Consider the following 18609-nt stretch of genomic DNA (forward strand, 5'->3'; position numbering starts at 1 on the left):
CCAGTCACTGGCGGGCCGTGGCGAGGTCCTCTTCGGTATGGTACCACGATAACTAAATGCGCCAAGATGGCGGAATGCGATGGCTAGCTTGTAGCTCGTACAAACGGCGTCCGCTGGACGCTGGGGTCCAACAAAAGATAGTGTTAGAATAATATATTTAAGAAATGAATTCATGCACCGTATTACCTTTGTAATTGAAATTACAGCTCACTAGAGCAGAGTTTTCGCCCTTAGTGATGGGTAACACCTGATTCTAATGAAAATAAAAAAAAACTTTAGCAATCACTTTCACTTCAATTTACTTTTTGACTACAATTATTTAAGAACTTTTAGGCTAAGATATATTTTAAATGTCAAATATGTTCACCTTGAATTATAACTTTATAAAAACTGAGATCACCGGACTAACTTCTACTCTACGACCGACTTAGATTGGAAATGACGACAATTTCAGAAGTCTTTAAATCCTTCGTCATCGTTTTGGCGGTTACTAATATATTTTTACCAGTTTTAGACGACTTCCACAGTTGACTTCTATTATGCATTTTGTTGGCCATCTATCAATAATCCGTGAATTATTTTAGTGCATCTAGCTTAATTACAAATGGTTCTTAAAACAATTATATATATTTTATTATTATTATATTTTACTTTGAAATATGAAATAGTGCGGAAAGTAGCAGACCGTTACAAATTATCACACGTGGCAATGGATTAAACTAAAACAAAAATACTTAAAAAAGGTGAAGAATGATCCTCAGAAAATTTTTAAAAATTTTTAAAATCATTACTGAAATATGTGTCAAAAAAAGCTGATAATGTCAAATTTCAATGTAAAACTAACTATTACAAAAATTTGTTGAATTGCACTTGCAATGGCAAATTGTGGAAAAATACAAACCAGATTATGGGACGGTCTAAGCCTATGACGCGTTTTGAGCTTAAGATCAATGGTCTTAGATTATCTAACAATTCTGAAATATGTGAAACATTTAATAATTTCTTCTCTCAAATTGGAATTAATCTCGCCAATATCATACCTAAGAGTAACTCAAATCCCCTTGCTTGTATAAATCGATTGAATCATTCCATTTTTCTGGAACCTGCTAATGAAAATGAAGTTATGGTAATCATAAACGAATTGGATGTAAATAAAAGTTGTGGCCCAGATAATTTTCCTACCACAGTCATAAAAAAATAATGCAATGAAGTTTGCGAATATTTTAACATATCTTTTTAATCAAATTTTGATACAAGGAATTTATCCGCAGTGTCTTAAAGTAGCAAAAGTGACACCTGTATTCAAATCGGGAGATTCATCCGATCCTACTAATTTCAGGCCAATTTCTACCCTATCCGTTTTAGTAAGGTTTTTGAAAAACTGTTAGTAAACAGATTAGTTAGCTTTATAAATAAACATAATATTTTTTTATAAATATCAATACGGGTTTAGAAAGGGGTGCAGTACAACAACAGCGATAGTTGAACTCGTTGATTCTCTGGTCGGAAAAATTGAAAGTAAATTTACGGTTGGTGGCTTATTTATTGACCTCAAAAAAGCCTTTGACAAGTTGAATCATGGCATACTTCTGCAAAAGTTGGAACTATATGGAATTCGTGGGGTAGCAAACAACATTATCCGCAGTTATCTATCTGATAGACAACAGTATGTGGCCATAGAAGAAACACGAAGTTCATTATGTACTTGCAACATTGGTGTGCCTCAAGGCAGTAATATTGGACCTCTCTTGTTTCTAATTTATATAAATGATCTCGGTAACTTGCCCCTGGAAGGAATACCCAGATTTTTTGCGGACGATACTTCTATATTCTATCCAAATCACATCACTCCGGCTATTATTGTTAGTATGAACAATGATTTAAGAATCCTATTGAGTTATTTTAACACAAATTCGTTGTCCTTAAATTTGTCGAAGACAAAATATATGTTGTTTCACTCTCCTAGAAAAAAAATCCCCTCACATTCGAATCCATTTATTGAGCAAACAGTGATCGAAGAAGTCACCCAATTTAAATATCTAGGTTTGACGTTTGACCCAATACTTTCTTGGGGCAACCATATAGACAATGTTCAAAGAAAAATTTCTTCATTGTGTGGTATTATGTACCGAGTAAGGCAATTTGTCCCTCGTCATGCACTTCTCAAATTTTACTTTGGATGCATACACACTCATTTTCAATACCTTTTTATAGTCTGGGGCCATTCATGCAAATCAAAACTAAAAAACTTCAAGTTTTACAGAATAGGTGTTTAAAAATAATGTATTCATTACCATTGTTGTACTCAACTTCTTAACTGTACACTGGTTTCTCGCACAACATACTTCCATTAAGAGGTTTATGTGAGTTACAGTCATGCTTGTTTATTTATGATTTAATTCATAATTCGGATATGCATCACAACCTTGTTTTACCCCCACGAACTCATGAACATAACACCAGACATGCAAATAATTTACTAAGATCTAGAGCAATAACTAAACTAGGGCAATCTCGAATATCCTTCTATGGTCCTTCTGTGTACAATATAATTCCAGAACAATTAAAATCTCTCAACAATCGAGTATTATTTAAAACCAGATTGAAACATCACTATAAATCCAAAATCAATGTATTTTTAAATTAAACGGTATCAACAGCCAGATAATATAACATTATTTAATTATGAATTATCACTCTACAAAATTAATGTTAATGTATAGCAGGTAAATTAGCCAACTTTTTTTGTTTTTTCGAATCTGGGATCCCTTTAAAGGAACAAATTTCCACTGGGAATCGTTTATTAATTTATTAAATTGAATATTTTGTTTTCATCGCTAACTTACACACACCATCTTATTATATGTTTTGTGTTTTGTCTTAATTTTTCTGATGAGTCCACTACCAGGGGGCTCATAACAGAGCTTTTTGGTGTGGGTGTTAGCGGCGGGCTCTGATAAAAAAAAAAAATCAATGGACAGATTATGTGTCTGCAAGTTGGACTCCGGGAATTTATCAAAGATTTGTCTCAAGGTAAACATTTGATCCGTCGTTGATCGGCCCTGACGAAAACCTGCTTAGTATTCGCCGACGAAGGACTCTTCAAACGGTCTCAATCTGTTGAACAGAATACGGGACATAATTGTGTACGCCGAATTAAGGAGGGTTATACCTCGGTAATTGGCGCACTCTAGTCTGTACCCATTCTTAAAGAGATGGCAAATGAGGCCGTCCAACCAGCTAGCAGGCATCTCCTCGTCTTCTCATATTTTCGACATAATATGGTGCAGAACTTCATAAAGCTTCTCACTGCCATGTTTGAGAAGTTCAGCCGGGAGCTAGTCCTTCCCCACAGCCTTATTGTTTTTCAGCTCTTTAACAGCTTATCTAGCAGCTATTCAGCTCTTTAACCTCATCTAGTGTAGCTCCTCAGCTTGTCTATTATCGCTAATATTTATTTTGTTCACCGATGCATCGTGGCTTCCACTATTAAACAAAGTCTCGAAGTGTTGCATCCTCCTGGCAGCCACTTCAGTTTTATCTGTCAGTAAATTCCCTTGTTGGTCATTGCACATGAGGGGAGATGGCGCTGTCTTCCGCACGCCATTGCCAGATTCATAAAACCTCCGCATATCGTTCTGCTCCATTTTTTCCTGCGCCTCACTAATAACTTGTTCTTCGTTTTTCGGCTGCTCTTGCTTCCTTGCACCGATCTCTATTCGATCGGGTACCCAACACCAACATCCGGCTTCTGGCAACGTTCTTCTCGTCTATCACTCTCTGACACTCCACATTGAACCAACCCGTCCTGGGTCGCCTCAAAGCAGTGCCTAGCACTTCTCGTGCTGTTGTGCTCACCGCTCCATGGATCGACTCCCATAGATCGTTTATGTTGTCGTTGACTGCCGCTAACCGCAAGTCGAGCACATCTGTATATGGAGGCCCATATACAGATGTGCTCGACTTGCGGTTAGCGGCAGTTGATTGTTGATTGATTGCACTTACCCGTTCGTGGAGCTTCTGGCGGTACTCAGCCGATACTCGTTCGCTGTGATCTTTCGTTCGATACAATTGACAACCGTGATCGAATTTTACTCACAACGAGGTAGTGATCAGAGTCAATGTTCGGACCTCTGAATGTCCGCACTTCTATAACACCCAAAAAATGGCGCCCATCCACAAGTACAGGGTCTATCTGGTTGCAAGTTTCACCATTTGGGTGTCTCCAGGTGTGCTTTCGGATATTGTAACGGCCATTCGGTCCGTTACAGTTTTGTAAATATTTTGTATAATTTAATAATTGAAATATAGAAAGTAGTTTAATTAATAGTTTTTGTAAGCGTCAATATCCGATCGAACCAACAGCACTTCTCGATCGACACGGATTCAATTGCAACTCGAACGTCTTGAACAGGGTTGTTAATCGATAAATTATTATCGTTAATTTAACGCCATCTTCGATAACGATAACGAATGTACGATGAAGCTTCGTTGACGATAAAGTGAGCGTTGATTTATCGTTATCGTTATCGAGTCTTCGTTGATTTATCGATAATTATCGAGTTAACTGTAATATGTCCTGCAGGTAAAAAGTATAATATTTACAAGTTGGTTTTTCAATATGCTTTTCTAGCATTGCCCTGAAATATTAGGTAACTCATTTAAATCTTGCAATTAAGTTGGGGTTCAAATTGATCAAACACATTCTTGATGATCAATTCATTCAATTTCACAGATAGTCGCGGTTTTCCATAATAAAGAATCGTATTTCTTATGTTTGAATCACAAAACATCTATTTTGGGAGATCCAGAGAGCCTACATGTATTACATAATTATGTTTATTTTATGACTCAGAGAGTAGATTAACCGAGTCGTGCTCAATTCATCACGGAGGGTATTTCCACTTGGTACCTATGCCTGACATGAAATACTACAAGTCGCTGTATTATTCTTTAGCAGTTGAAACCCAATTCTAAATCCCGAAGTATTCCGATTCCAGCTACATCTTCTTGATTATCCGATGAAGATTGTCTAAGAAAAAATCATCATGCGTTCTCAATAGATATGTCTCCATCTCAAAGCAAGTCTGTCTGGTTAGCACAAATATCCTCGTTGTATTTGTAGCCAGTGCCATATATTCCAAACACTTATGTAGTGCTTGATAGTCCATCAAGCCAATGACAGAACACTTGGTTTTTCTTCGTTCCGTGCCGTTCCCGCTTCAATCAAAATCATCTCTGGTCAACCTGCTACAATGAGGGTCATCATTGAGAAATTTTGGAAAAGATCAGTTTACACAATTCTCGGCTTCTGTCAAAATTATACATAATCTTTTTTCTCATAATCTAGTAACCACATTGTTGCAAAATTATCGAGTTAACTTACGTTAAATTAACGTTGAATTATCGAACTCCGCTAATTACTGAGTTGATGCATCTTTATCGTAGCAACCGATAACGTTGAACACAATTAACTTTATCGGCGATAACGATAAATTAACGATTAACAACCCTGGTCTTGAAGAAGAAAAACGATTGCATGAGAAAGCACTGGCAGCGAAAGCTGCACTGGAGAAGAAATATCTCGATGATAAATACGCGCTTTTGATAGCAGAAGCTGATAATGATGAAGCTGGCAGTCGCCGAAGTCGGCGAAGCCGGAATAGCCGTAACACGAATGTACAGGAGTGGATCCAAGGAGTTGATGAAGCTGTCGGTGGGAATCCTACCTCTTTGGATGCCGATCAGATTTTTCCGCCGATTTCGATTGGCCCTAGCGTGGCTGCAATTAATAGAGTAATGCTACCTAGGAACACTGGTGCAATAAGAAAAATACCATCAAACCCCACATGTGACTCAGGAAGGAGTGTTTTGCCGAAACCCGTAATCGATGTAGCAAGCAATATTGGTGCTGAGGGTGCGTGTTCGCTGGCTTGTATGAGAGAACCAATTACAGCATCTACGCCAATCCGATCTGTTGTTGATGATGTGGTCCGTCAACCGATCACACGCAGTTCGGTACAATCACGGCCTCCGTTACTGCGACCGTTGGGGTACAACCAATTTATTCCCAGGCAGTGATTTCACCACAAATACAATCCCTACCTATAGGATCGAAACTAGTTCCCCGCCCTCCTCTACCGACTTTCTTGTTCCCTGAACCCCAATCGAAGCCCCCGGCTACTCAGGCTGCTGTCTCTCTACCAGCAGTGTGTGAACCATCTGTACTTGAAACGAGTGTTAGTCAGCCTGCAGTATTAAATTTCGAGCAGCCCCGATCAAACTCTATACAGCAGCAGCATTTTCGTAGTATGGTATCACCTCCGTCGCAGCCACCACCGGTGTCGCAGCCGTCGCAGGAACCATCAGTTCATTGTTTAAACGAACAGCAGTTTAGACAACATTCATCGTTGATGCACACATCGTTTGACCATCAGCCGCACACGCTAGTACCTGGACTGGTATCGAGGGCTCCAATAGAAGAACGACCACCATCAGTGCTGCGTGAAACGTTGTCGCACACCCCGCCACCACAGCATTTTCTCCCACATGAGAGTTCGTTGCCATATGCACCGATACACAGACACCAACAGACTGAACAGTATGCTACCCAACTGCAACAGTTGCAAAATCAGCAGGCTATGTGGGGACAATTTCAACAGCAGTTGTCCGCCAGACAGGTTGTGCCTAAAGATCTTCCAGTCTTTACGGGCAATCCTGATGAATGGCCTCTTTTTGTGAGCAGCTTTCGTAACTCGACTGCCATGTGTGGTTACTCTCATTCTGAAAACCTGATGAGGTTGCAAAAATGTTTGAAGGGTAGAGCGTTAGAAGCGGTTCTGAGCATTTTACTTTTACCTTCGTCGGTCCCAAAAATAATGGAAACGCTAGAGACGTTGTTCGGGAGCCCAGAGCGACTTGTCCAGTCGCTGCTATGTAAGGTACGGAGTGTTTCTGCCCCGAAAGCTGAGCGGTTTGAAACGTTGGTCAATTTTGGAATCGTAGTCCAGAATCTCGTTGGCCATCTCAAGGCCGCCAATCAGCAGGCACATTTAACTAATCCAACACTGCTGCATGAACTAGTGGACAAGCTCCCACCACACATTCGACTTGACTGGGCTGTATACAAGAAGAATGTTGGAGTAGTGGATTTGGGAATTTTCTGTGACTACATGAGCGCTATCACGGCCGCTGCAAGTGATATAGCACACTTCAGTGACTTTGATGATGGACGATCAGGATCGAATGCAAGGCCAAGAAAAGAAAAGGTGTTCGTCAATACTCATATTTCTTCTAAGCCACGTAAATTCGAACAACATAATATAAAAATGGAGAAGCTGGAGAGGCCTTGCTACATATGCCAAAGCAACAGACATCGGATCAAGGAATGTTACAAATTCAAATCGCTGAGTCTTGGTGATCACTTGAAAGCTGTAGAAACACATAAGCTTTGTGCGGTTTGCCTAGTTCCCCATGGTAAATGGTCTTGCAAGTCCACTCGCATATGTGGAATCGGAGATTGCGCCAAGAAACACCATTCATCACTGCATCCTAGTCAACAAACAGTCGCCATGCCAGCAACAGAACGAACTTCCTCGGGTTCAAAAGCAGAAGCTGTGGTTACCATTCACCGTAAACTTCTTTCTTCTACGATATTTCGTATAATTCCTGTAATACTGTACGGTGAAAACGTTAAAATATCCACATATGCCTTCTTGGATGAGGGTTCATCGTCAACTCTTATAGACAAATCAGTGGCCGATCAGCTGAACCTTGTTGGAGATTTGCAGCCACTTTGCTTGACATGGACATCAAAAGTTTCCAGACATGAAGCTGATTCTCGGTTAGTTAATCTAAGGATTTCAGGAGAAGAAGGCAGCAGAATATTTCCGTTGACGGGCGCAAGCACCGTGAGCCAGCTGAATCTCCCGATACAAACATTGCGGTATGGAGAGTTGTCTTGTCGTTATCCATATTTGGCCGGAATCCCAGTGAAGAGTTACGAACAAGCAATACCACGGATTCTCATTGGATTGGACAACATCAAACTGTTGTTGCCACTAAAGATTCGCGAAGGACAACATAATGGACCAGTAGCAGCAAAATCTAGATTGGGGTGGACTATTTTCGGCAGCATCGAAGGAGCCAATAGGAATTCGGTATCTCCGATTATGCATATCTGCAAAAGCGTGGTTGAAACTGAATTACATGAGATGGTGAAACAGTATTTTGCAATGGAGAACTTGGGAGTATCCGTCGTACGTGGACCTGAGGCAGAGGAGGATCGAAGAGCAAGGAGTATTCTAGAACGAACGACTACTAAATGCGCCGATGGACACTACGAAAGTGGATTACTGTGGCGGTACGACGTGATCGAGTTGCCGTCTAGTTATGGTATGGCGGAACGTCGTTTGTTTTGTCTCGAACGAAAGTTACGTAACCATCCGGAATTACGAGTGAGTTTGGAAAGGCAAATAATCGAATATCAAGAAAAGGGCTACGCGCACAAGGCCACACGTCGGGAGTTAGAAGAGAGTGATCAACATCGTACGTGGTATCTCCCTCTTGGCGTGGTAACTAATCCACGTAAACCTGGGAAGGTGCGTATTATTTGGGATGCAGCCGCCAAATCAAAAGGAGTGTCTCTGAACGATATGCTGTTGAAGGGCACGGACTTTTTAACATCGTTGCCTGCAGTGCTATGCCGTTTCCGGCAGCGACAGGTGGCGATCGCTGGTGATATCCGCGAAATGTATCACCAAGTGAGAATTAGGAAGGAGGATCAACAGGCACAGCGGTTTCTGTACAGAAATGATCCAGCAAGGAAGCCCGACGTATTTGTGATGGATGTGGCCATTTTCGGGTCGACCTGCTCACCCTGTTCGGCAAACTTCGTGAAGAACATGAACGCGAGTATGTGGAAAGAAGAACTTCCGGAAGCGGCGGCGGCGATAGTAGACAACCACTACGTGGACGACTACCTAGACAGCCGTGATACAGAAGAAGAGATGGCGAAGTTGGCTTTGGATGTAAGAAAGGTTCAAGAACAAGCAGGATTTCAACTAAGGAACTGGAGATCAAATTCTAAGGTGGTGTTACAGAGCCTAGGAGAAGGTGCAGAAGTCACTACGAAGAACTTCAGTATCGACAAGGAAAGCCAAATTGAACGTGTCCTTGGTATGGCGTGGTTACCGGATGAAGACGTATTCGTATACACTGTTAGCTGCCAAACGATTGCGAAGGTTCAACAGCGAATGAGCTCAATACGACGAAGCGAAGCATTCTGAAGTTCGTCATGAGCGTCTTCGATCCCCTCGGGTTGATTTCGAACTTACTCGTTCACGGTAAAATGATCAGGACCTGTGGAGAACCCAAGTTGGATGGGATGAGCCTATCCCAGCAGAAATTCTCATAAACTGGCAAAGGTGGATTAAGCAACTTTCCATGCTTAGCCAAGTTTGAATCCCTCGTTGCTTTTTTCCCGGATACGATCGAAAAAGTTTGGAATCGTTGCAACTGCATGTGTTCGTGGATGCGAGTGAATCTGCATTTGCGTGCGTCGCCTATTTTCGTGTGGTTGATCACAGTCAGCCACGATGTACATTAATCGCTTCCAAAGCAAAAGTGGCACCACTGAAGCCACTATCAGTCCCTAGGTTGGAGCTACAAGCGGCGGTTATTGGGAGCCGATTAGCGAAGTCCATTGCCGACTACCGTACGGTAACTATAAGCCAGAGATTCTTTTGGAGTGACTCCAGAACAGTGCTTTCCTGGATTAATTCCGATGCCAGGAAGTACCGGCAATATGTAGCGGTTCGTATCGGCGAAATACTGGAAGAATCACAACCTGAAGAGTGGCGCTGGATACCTACTAAATTAAACGTGGCGGATGAGGCAACAAAGTGGGGAAAAGGACCTACATTAAGTTCGAATAGCCGGTGGTTTTCAGGACCAGACTTCCTCCTACAAGCGGAGAATGAGTGGCCACAACATCAAATATCAGCAAGCTGTACCGAGGAAGAACTACGAACTATTCACGTGCATCATGTAACGAGGGTACAGCCGTGCATTGAGTATGGTAGGTTCTCCAAATGGGAAAGGATGCTCCGCACTACGGCGTATGTGTATTCATTTATAGATAGTTGTTGCGGACTCGGCAAAAGAGGAGCCATGCAGGCAAGGCACCAGTTGAAGTCAGAAGATTTTGTTCGAGCGGAGAGGGCGTTGTGGCGGATTGCACAAGCGGATGAATATGCCGAAGAAATACTAATTCTAAGAAAAGCAAATACAACCAACAAAGAGAAGGCGAAGAAATTGAACAGAGATAGTCATATTCGACAGCTATCACCATTGAAGGGTAGAGCGTTAGAAGCGGTTCGGAGCATTTTACTTTTACCTTCGTCGGTCCCAAAAATAATGGAAACGCTAGAGACGTTGTTCGGGAGCCCAGAGCGACTTGTCCAGTCGCTGCTATGTAAGGTACGGAGTGTTTCTGCCCGAAAGCTGAGCGGTTTGAAACGTTGGTGTTGGCGCGGCAGAAAACGTTGGGAAAACACGTCACGGTCTCAATAGCAATTCCGTTTATTGGCAATAGCTTTTAAGCTAAAATATTGTTAAGTTCAATTAGTTTAGGTTTGTTTACAAATGTTTTCTTACTTACAAGTCTGTGACTCTTAGTTTCTGGCCACTACGTATGTCTAACCGTTCTGTGATAGCTCTTCTAGTCACTCTACCTGTGTTAACATATTAACTAATCTTAGTCATTAAGTCCTTTAGTATAGTTCAGGTTTACTCACAGTCCGTACTATGTCACAGTCTGACTTCAACTGGTGCCTTGCCTGCATGGCTCCTCTTTTGCCGAGTCCGCAACAACTATCTATAAATGAATACACATACGCCGTAGTGCGGAGCATCCTTTCCCATTTGGAGAACCTACCATACTCAATGCACGGCTGTACCCTCGTTACAAATTTATTTGCCCAAATTTATTAAAGATTAGCAGTCCGATACACCACGTTTCAAAAGCTCTTTTCTTTTTGAATTACTCTCGCGCTCACAGAACGCTAAGAATGTTCTAGACCAACGTGCAGACCATGTGGCAAGCGCGTGTGACTACGTCACCGATTCGGGTGGCGACCATCCACCTGAGGAAAATACCAACAATACCCTTTAAACCGTCTAAGATGAATTAAGTAGAGATGGGCGCTCCGCTCAGGAGCTGTTCCAAAGATTCGCTTCCTTACATTGAGCTGATGAGCCATGGATCTTTTTTAAAGAAGCCCAGCTCAGCAGCTCACTTTAAATTGATGAAATCATTGTCAAACACGCAACACGCGCCTAGAGAAACTCCCTCAAGCGTACGCGCGCTGTTGTATTTTGTACAGCACAAACAAAAATACCACGCTCGCGGTACACAATACAAGCGAGCTTGTATGAGCATTCCAGCCCAGTACCGCGCACGTGCTGATCGTTTATTATTTGCACCTCAAGCACCATCCAGCCAAGCAACAGAAATCATTTCTGCTGCAGAGAGGAATAAGAAATACACAAGCAAAAATAATCTAGCTTGCCCGCTATTTCTTAACCCATACCCACATACTCGGCCCTACGAACGGACACACAAAAGATACTTAGTACTGCGGTAGCGAACGAACCGTACCAAGCAAAAGATCCGAAAATCCGAACAACTCTCAGTTCCGCTCATGTCGTCGTCCAGCTCGAAATTGCTGTGACATGGAAGCGAGAGCTGCACCACCAGCTCAGATCGGTGCGACACGGATCTCGATCCGGATCAGTCGCGACCGATTCTAGCGAGCGAACCGTGTGGTTCAAACGAACTGAATTGGGAGCTGTGTCTTGCACGGGCGGATCTTTTACTTGCGACGGGTTTTCCCGCCAGCATACTGCTACATGTGCACTCGGTTTGTTTGTAGCACCGTGATCTGTATTTTTTACTGTCTTGTTTTTATTTCTCTCGCATTTCGGGAACCAATATAGATGAATGGGCTCGCTTGTATGAAAATGTCAACTACGCATGGTTAGAAGGGTTAGAAGCGCGGGCAAAAAAGGCATTGATTTACTGCACCTAGTATGAAGAGAAAACTTATGACACGTGATATGGTTCATATACATATCAGAGACTAGGGACTGAATTATTCAAATTAACGATTTGAGAAACGTTATCAACAAAATGTAACTTAGAATTATGAGAAGAAAATAATGTTGAGTTAGTTTTTGTACAGAAATAAATGTGATGAAACTAGACGGTCAGAAAAAGCGTAATAAATGTTATTAGTTTAAAATTGTCGGTTTTTTAATAGAAATTATTACCTCACTGTAGCTTAACATTTTAAAAATTTCAAAGTGAGGTAAATAGATAGAATAAATAATAATAAATAGAATAAATTAATGAATGACATAAATTTTTCAAATTTTTTAGCAATAATTAAAATAATAATATTAACAATATGTTTTAGTATATTTAGCATTAAAGAACTGAAGAGCTGATCCAAGGAGCTGACTCTTTTCAATGAGCTGAACGGATCAGATCCGCTCACTGCAATGAGCTGTTTTGCCCATCTCTAGAATTAAGTACTGTCCATTTAATTCCACCAGTTAATTTTCGTTATCTTTGCAGATACGTATTTCGTCTTAATTCGTCTTAGACGGTTTAATACATTCCACTAAACGAGCTTAATATATTTTTCTGAATACCCTTTAATTATTCTCGGGAAAGATCGACAGGCAAAATGGGCTGCAATCCGAATGGATCAATTGCTTCCTGCACTTCGATCGTTAGGAGGGGGAAATGCGATCTAGAGACTTCGTGAGGTCAAAACCGAAGGCCAAGAATTAATACAATCTTGCATTTGATCTGAGGTTTCTTGACTATGACTCGATCACTTTGATCTGGATTGTGGAAAAGGTAGGAGTAGTCCATTTAGTTCGCGTCGTGAGGTGATTTCCAAGGTAGTAAAGTGACATGGTAGCCTTTTTGAAATTACTAATTCAAGTTCAAACTCTCTCCTAGTGATAGCAAGATAGTTAGAAACTAGTTCCTAGTTTAGCTAGAACAACGTGCGAATAGAAAAATGTGTGCGATTGTGGATAATTGAACAGGTAAATCACGTGCTTTTTGATAAGGCACGGATAGATCGTACGGTTATAATATTCTCGTGCAAAGAAGCTGCGACTGATGGCCATCCCTCTGGCAGCAGCGAAATTTACTAGTCGTAGGCCGTTGGTATTGGTAGTGGAGTGAAGGCTCTCCTCACCAATTATGGGATGGAAAAAGAACTCTTTACCGATCTGAGCATTAGCGTCTCCGATAACAATTTTCACGTCATGCTTTGGGCACTCTCCATAGGCCCGAGGAAAAAGCACTCATAAAATTTCCATCGTACACTGAACAATTGGCTAAACTAAATAAGCAATAGTTGGCCAAATGATTACACGTGGTTTGTGTTTTTTAGGATTGTTTTCGGATGAAATTAATCACCCTCAACATATGCTTTGTAGATATTCCGTCATGTTTAATAAGGCTAACCAAAATAAAATCATGGTATCATAATATTGAACACCTCGTGTATGCATATTGGATTGATTATTGATCACTTTTTGCTTACCATACGGCGTTGCAGTCGATCGCACTTTACACAGTCGGACAGCCAGCAGGTGTCGTGATAGCAGGCGCCACATTTGCTACATTTGACTACTCGTTTTTGCCAAGGAAATAGAATCTCCTTGCGATCACAGTTTTCGCAAAAGAACCCATGCGCTATGCAAAGCTAAACAACGAACAGAATACGGAAAACATTGAAAAAAATAAGTTAGCTGTGAAGATATTTTCATATTTGTTTCTACACCTACCTCGCACTCGAATATGTGTTTCTCGCAGCGCTTTATTAATTCGGCCTTCTCCTTTTGGAAGGAACCATTTCTAACAGAAATGAATTCGGCCATGGACCAAGCATCCAAGTCGGAAGTGATGTGTTCCGGAACGTTCTGGAAAAGGGCTTTCATTCTGCAAGAAACATAAAAACCGTTTATAAAGTATTAAAAATTCAAAACCATGTTCTTTATACTTACTCCGCAGCAAAGCGGCAATTCCAGATATAATCCAACACAAATTTCAAATTCCTCCGAACGCTTTGAGCAATTTGAAGGACCCGCACTTTTTCGTACAGCTTTGGATTCAGATGGTTCATCCGATAGAGAGGGCATGCATTTATGTCATTGAGCAAGCGGTAGGCGAATGTACTAACTGGATAGAACGTGAAATCCCACCTGAATGGAAATAGTCTTTTAAAATCTGCCATTAGAGTACTTCAGATGAAAATTTTACCGTTCGATGACTCTCGCTGGAATCGCTGCCATCTGATTCCTATGGCATCCGGAGCAATTGTATTTGCCTAGATAATGGCAGTATCGGAACCGACTGGAATATGCTTGTGCGACTTTCATACCGCAGCCTGCGCACCGATTGTTTTGTTTCATCATTTGCGCTCGACGACTGTAATTGACAGATACAATAACTTATCGTGATTGAAAGGAAATATGACGCGTCAAACCAACTTACTCTGGCCACTGGCTGCAATATGTGAAGATTATTTGAGGTCTCGGGGGAGCCCACTCACGAGTTCCGCGTATGATGGTGTGCATTCCATTCTGCTCGTCCGGATTGGCGATATTCCCATCCAATGGAATCGGAAGCAACTGTTGCGGGGCATCTTGTTCGGACACCAGCCACAGCATTTCACAAGCTGTGGGCAATTGTTTCTCGTTGAACTTCGAGAGCAGGCTAAGGGCTACACCTTCAGCGGAGTATGATTTCACATCGTCGCATTCTTCGCTGGCTTCGACTGCTTCCATGTCGTCGTCACCCGATGAATATTTAGAAGAGAATTCTCCAGGATACGACTTCCCGGATTCTACGCTACTGCTTCCGCTGTCGGACAGAGACGAGACAGCTGTTGAATTACTTCCTTTAGAAGCAGTAGAAGGGCTAATGTTGTTCGTACACCCTTCGTTGACTTTGGGATTGCCATGAAAATGTGGCGAACTGGGATTAATAGACCAGAAATTCGAGTTGGATGGTAGCATTCGGAGCCCTTGTCGTTTTGTGGCCATCTCTACTTCATTCCACTTCAATTGCTCAAATGTCGCGATTAGTGCTTCTGAGAGGCTAAAATGTGCATTTTCTCGATCTAGTTCGGTGTTGGTGCGAGAGATTGAAACCGTTTTCAGGTATGAGGTCAAACTTTGACCAGGGACGGGACGAGATGGTATTTCGTTCAATATGCTACCAACGCTCTTATTGTCGTTGGATTTGCATATCTTCTCACCACATTGTGGAATGAACTCATTCAGAAGAATTCTCGGACTACCCGTTAGTGTCGCTAAACTGAACAAGTCGGGTTTGGAGCTTCGACTTACCATCTTCTTGAGGGACGATTTGGATGGAGTAGCCCCTTCAAGCTGGTTACTACTACTAGAAGAATCGGTGTAGATTTTAATATTATCGCAATTTAATACATTCAACGATGGTTTTGGCAAACTGAAAGATCATAAGAAAATATATTAATAGTTTCGTGAGACTAATTTGTTTCAATTCCACCTTTCTTTTCCACTGTAGCAAAACTTTGGCACACTGACTCCCGCGACTTCATTTTCCTTATGTCCATCAGCGGAATCGGGTGGCCTCTTTCTGGTTGAATGATAATGATCCTTTAAGGCAACATTTGGCAAACTTCGAGACCCTTTGCTTATCTTTTCCCTCCGCAGATTGGCCCGAGAATTCGAATGATGGATTGTCTGTCGCCGTTTCAAGCCACATTTCTCCTGTTTCGTTTTCATAACATCCTTCAGCAGAAAGTTGGGATGAGATTCAGATCGCTTGATTCCACCTATGAGGGTGTTATCGTTCTGTGCATACAACCCGGGATCGATTCTAGACAGTAGCGTCGGTTGGCCCCTTTCCAGCGCGTTGAAACAAATCATCATTGCATCGGCATAACGATCGTCGCGCAAATACGCCGTTGATTCATAGCATTGGCCCATATGCTCCTTATCGGTGACGAGCCAGTTCAGATTCTTCGACAAGCAGCGCTGCTGAACGCACTGAAATATCCACAACAAGCCTTTGTCGTCACTAACGACTATCGAAGCTGGTCTCGCTCGTATTACATGCAAAGATATAGCGGGATTCGAAAATTGTAGGCCCTTGATCACTTCCCACACATCGGGCTCACTCTGAAAGCAAAAAAGTTTCTACAATATTGAATGAATGTGTTTTGGCTCTTGAGTAGATAACATTGAAGATATTACAAGTCAATATCTCCAGTGGGTCTGCTATGCAATAATTTATATTTCGATGGACTATTTCCATCCATTTTGAATAAATAAATCAAACATTATTTTGTTATCATTTTTACTTGGGAGTGGGATGGTCTGAAAACGTTACCTGCTCCGACAAGGTCGTAATTTGGTGCGTGAATATTCGCTTGATGCTGCGGTACAGAGGCTCCAACCGATCCGGATCGTACGATCCCAACACAGAACCGCCTTCGTCAGCATCCTGCGGTGACGTTCCTTTGAACCGGATGTGGGTCAGCAGCTCGCTGGTTGCCGTAATTAGCTCCAGCAGAATATCTCTGCACTCGTTCGACGCTGGTCCATCCGGTGGCGGTTTGACTATGAATTCCATACGGGTTTTGCGACACTATGCGAATTCACAAAAGATATTTTAGTTACTAGATAAAGATTGTCGCTACTGTTCCCTTTGTTCTGCTGTCCGAAACATGTGTGGTACATACCTGTCAAATCGTATGGATTTTCCTTCTTTGACATTTAGCTCCCCTATCCTCGCCAGCAAAAGATGTTCCGGACAGCGACGACAGCGACAATCTTTATCTAGTAACTAAAATATCTTTTGAATTCACTGAGTGAATATTTGCAAACATTAAATTATAGGTTCCAAAACAATGTAAATTCTCGGGTACTTATTCAAAAGGACGCATGTGATTTTGTAAACAAAGATTCAAACGTCGATTTGACGAATCTGATAGTACTCCCACGCAAACCATCACCACAGACAGGTAGGGGAAGCCTTCGGCTACCTGTTGGTGGTGTTGGTTTGCGTGGGAGTGCCATCAGATTGGACAAATTGACGTTTGAATCTTTGTTTACAAAATCACATACGTCCTTTTGAATAAGTACCCGAGAATTATTGAAATATTCGCGTAGCAACGATCACAAAAAAATCGGGACCGCTTTGCGATTTGGGCGTAACTTATATTGTAAACAAACATTGGAAGGCAAATTCCTGCTCCAGGAGTCATTTCCCGAGAAAGCCACGGTATGTATTCGACAGAGTAGGCTTTCCTCTATCAGATAGGGGAACTAGTTTTGGGGAAAATCGCTTGCATTCTGCTGAATCCATGAAACAATGTTTGTTTACAAAATATGTTACGCCCAAATCGCAAAGCGGTCCCGAAATATTATTAGTCAGCTTCAACAATAAAGAAAGACGAGCAAAACATGAAACGAAACTGACAGATCAGCTAAAAGTCACTCACCGCGAACTCACGACACTAAACAAAAAATCCTACTCAAGCAGCTACTGTTTTGCGCCAGATTCGACGCCTAAATGGAAATGAACCATTCATCGAATCGTTATTATTCACTTCTCGCATAATTAAAAACTGTAAGCAATATTGTAAATCTTGAAGTCACGAATAAAATACAAGGGACTGATGGAGTTGATGGAGTTAAATAGGTAAAAACTGCACTAGACTTATCAAGTTAACATTGTTATGATAAACAAATCAGCATAAACGGGAATAATATTATCAAAAAAAATAACCAGACTACAATAACAATTAGATTGAACATTGAACGATTAACTTCGTCACCACTATGGTACAGTTCACAGAACGGAGAATGTCAACGAGCAGGTCGCCAAGTTGTTACACATGAATGATAATCCTTGAATTCGAGGTATCGTACTCCAAATGACCACTTTAATGATTTTAAAACATTATTACGGTGCTATCTATCGATCTCCACTTTAAACGAAATGTATTCCATTGTTGACAAATCCATCCAGGATGGCTTCAAACAGTTAACTGCATAGAATTCGTCAACACCAATAGCTTCACTAATCATATGCTTCACTTCTTCTATGGTGACATCGTTTGCGACGTTTGAAAGTTTTAACAGGTTCGTAAAGATGTCTTGGAGTTTCAGGTAAAACTTTAGTTGACGACAGTGGCTCGAGATTGGCAGGTGATTATGTAGATTCTGCAGGCGTGGAAAAAGCACCAACCCATGAATGAATAGTTCCAATTAATTGATTGACTGTTTCACTTAATTTGGAGACCTCAATTTTAGTCACCTTATACTAATGACACACTGATGGTATTCGTACCATGGTACAAGTTATACCACAGGTGTGTCGCCTTGTACCATGCTGGTACAACGTGGAAAACCATGGTACAATATGTACTAGGGTATATAACCGTGGTATACCACGGTCCTTGTACCACCAGTGTGTCTTTAGTATTAGCAACCGAAGCGCTGTCAACTTACGTATTTACGATTCATCTGCCT

General features: G+C 41.5%; 2 protein-coding genes and 1 long non-coding RNA gene across 4 annotated transcripts; 1 reads left to right on the forward strand and 2 right to left on the reverse strand.

Moving 5' to 3' along the window:
- Positions 1 to 57: 57 nt before the first annotated feature.
- On the reverse strand, positions 58 to 523 carry LOC134207883 (uncharacterized). The gene is made up of 3 exons (XR_009978440.1): positions 368 to 523; positions 187 to 253; positions 58 to 120 (listed from the first exon to the last, which is right to left on the reverse strand). It is a non-coding gene; the product is annotated as an uncharacterized LOC134207883 (long non-coding RNA).
- A 5100-nt stretch (positions 524 to 5623) lies between these two features.
- Positions 5624 to 9287, forward strand: LOC134206670 (uncharacterized). The gene is made up of 2 exons (XM_062682397.1): positions 5624 to 5716; positions 6174 to 9287. The coding sequence occupies exons 1-2, from the start codon at positions 5624 to 5626 to the stop codon at positions 9285 to 9287; spliced, it is 3207 nt and encodes a 1068-aa protein (XP_062538381.1).
- A 4219-nt stretch (positions 9288 to 13506) lies between these two features.
- LOC134207887 (run domain Beclin-1-interacting and cysteine-rich domain-containing protein) lies at positions 13507 to 16961 on the reverse strand. Of its 2 annotated transcripts, XM_062683906.1 has the most exons (8): positions 16815 to 16961; positions 16463 to 16720; positions 15617 to 16251; positions 14579 to 15556; positions 14345 to 14512; positions 14089 to 14286; positions 13870 to 14023; positions 13507 to 13787 (listed from the first exon to the last, which is right to left on the reverse strand). In XM_062683906.1, exons 2-8 carry the CDS (start codon positions 16703 to 16705, stop codon positions 13611 to 13613), a joined length of 2553 nt encoding a protein of 850 aa, XP_062539890.1. In that variant the 5' UTR covers positions 16706 to 16720; positions 16815 to 16961; the 3' UTR covers positions 13507 to 13610. The 2 variants fall into 2 exon arrangements, with proteins under 2 accessions (XP_062539890.1, XP_062539879.1); XM_062683895.1 differs by lacking the exon at positions 16815 to 16961 and having other exon boundaries at positions 16463 to 16755.
- Between the last annotated feature and the right edge of the window lie 1648 nt (positions 16962 to 18609).

This window comes from Armigeres subalbatus, chromosome 1 (genome assembly GCF_024139115.2).
Source record: "Armigeres subalbatus isolate Guangzhou_Male chromosome 1, GZ_Asu_2, whole genome shotgun sequence".
NCBI classification, from domain to species: domain Eukaryota; kingdom Metazoa; phylum Arthropoda; class Insecta; order Diptera; family Culicidae; genus Armigeres; species Armigeres subalbatus.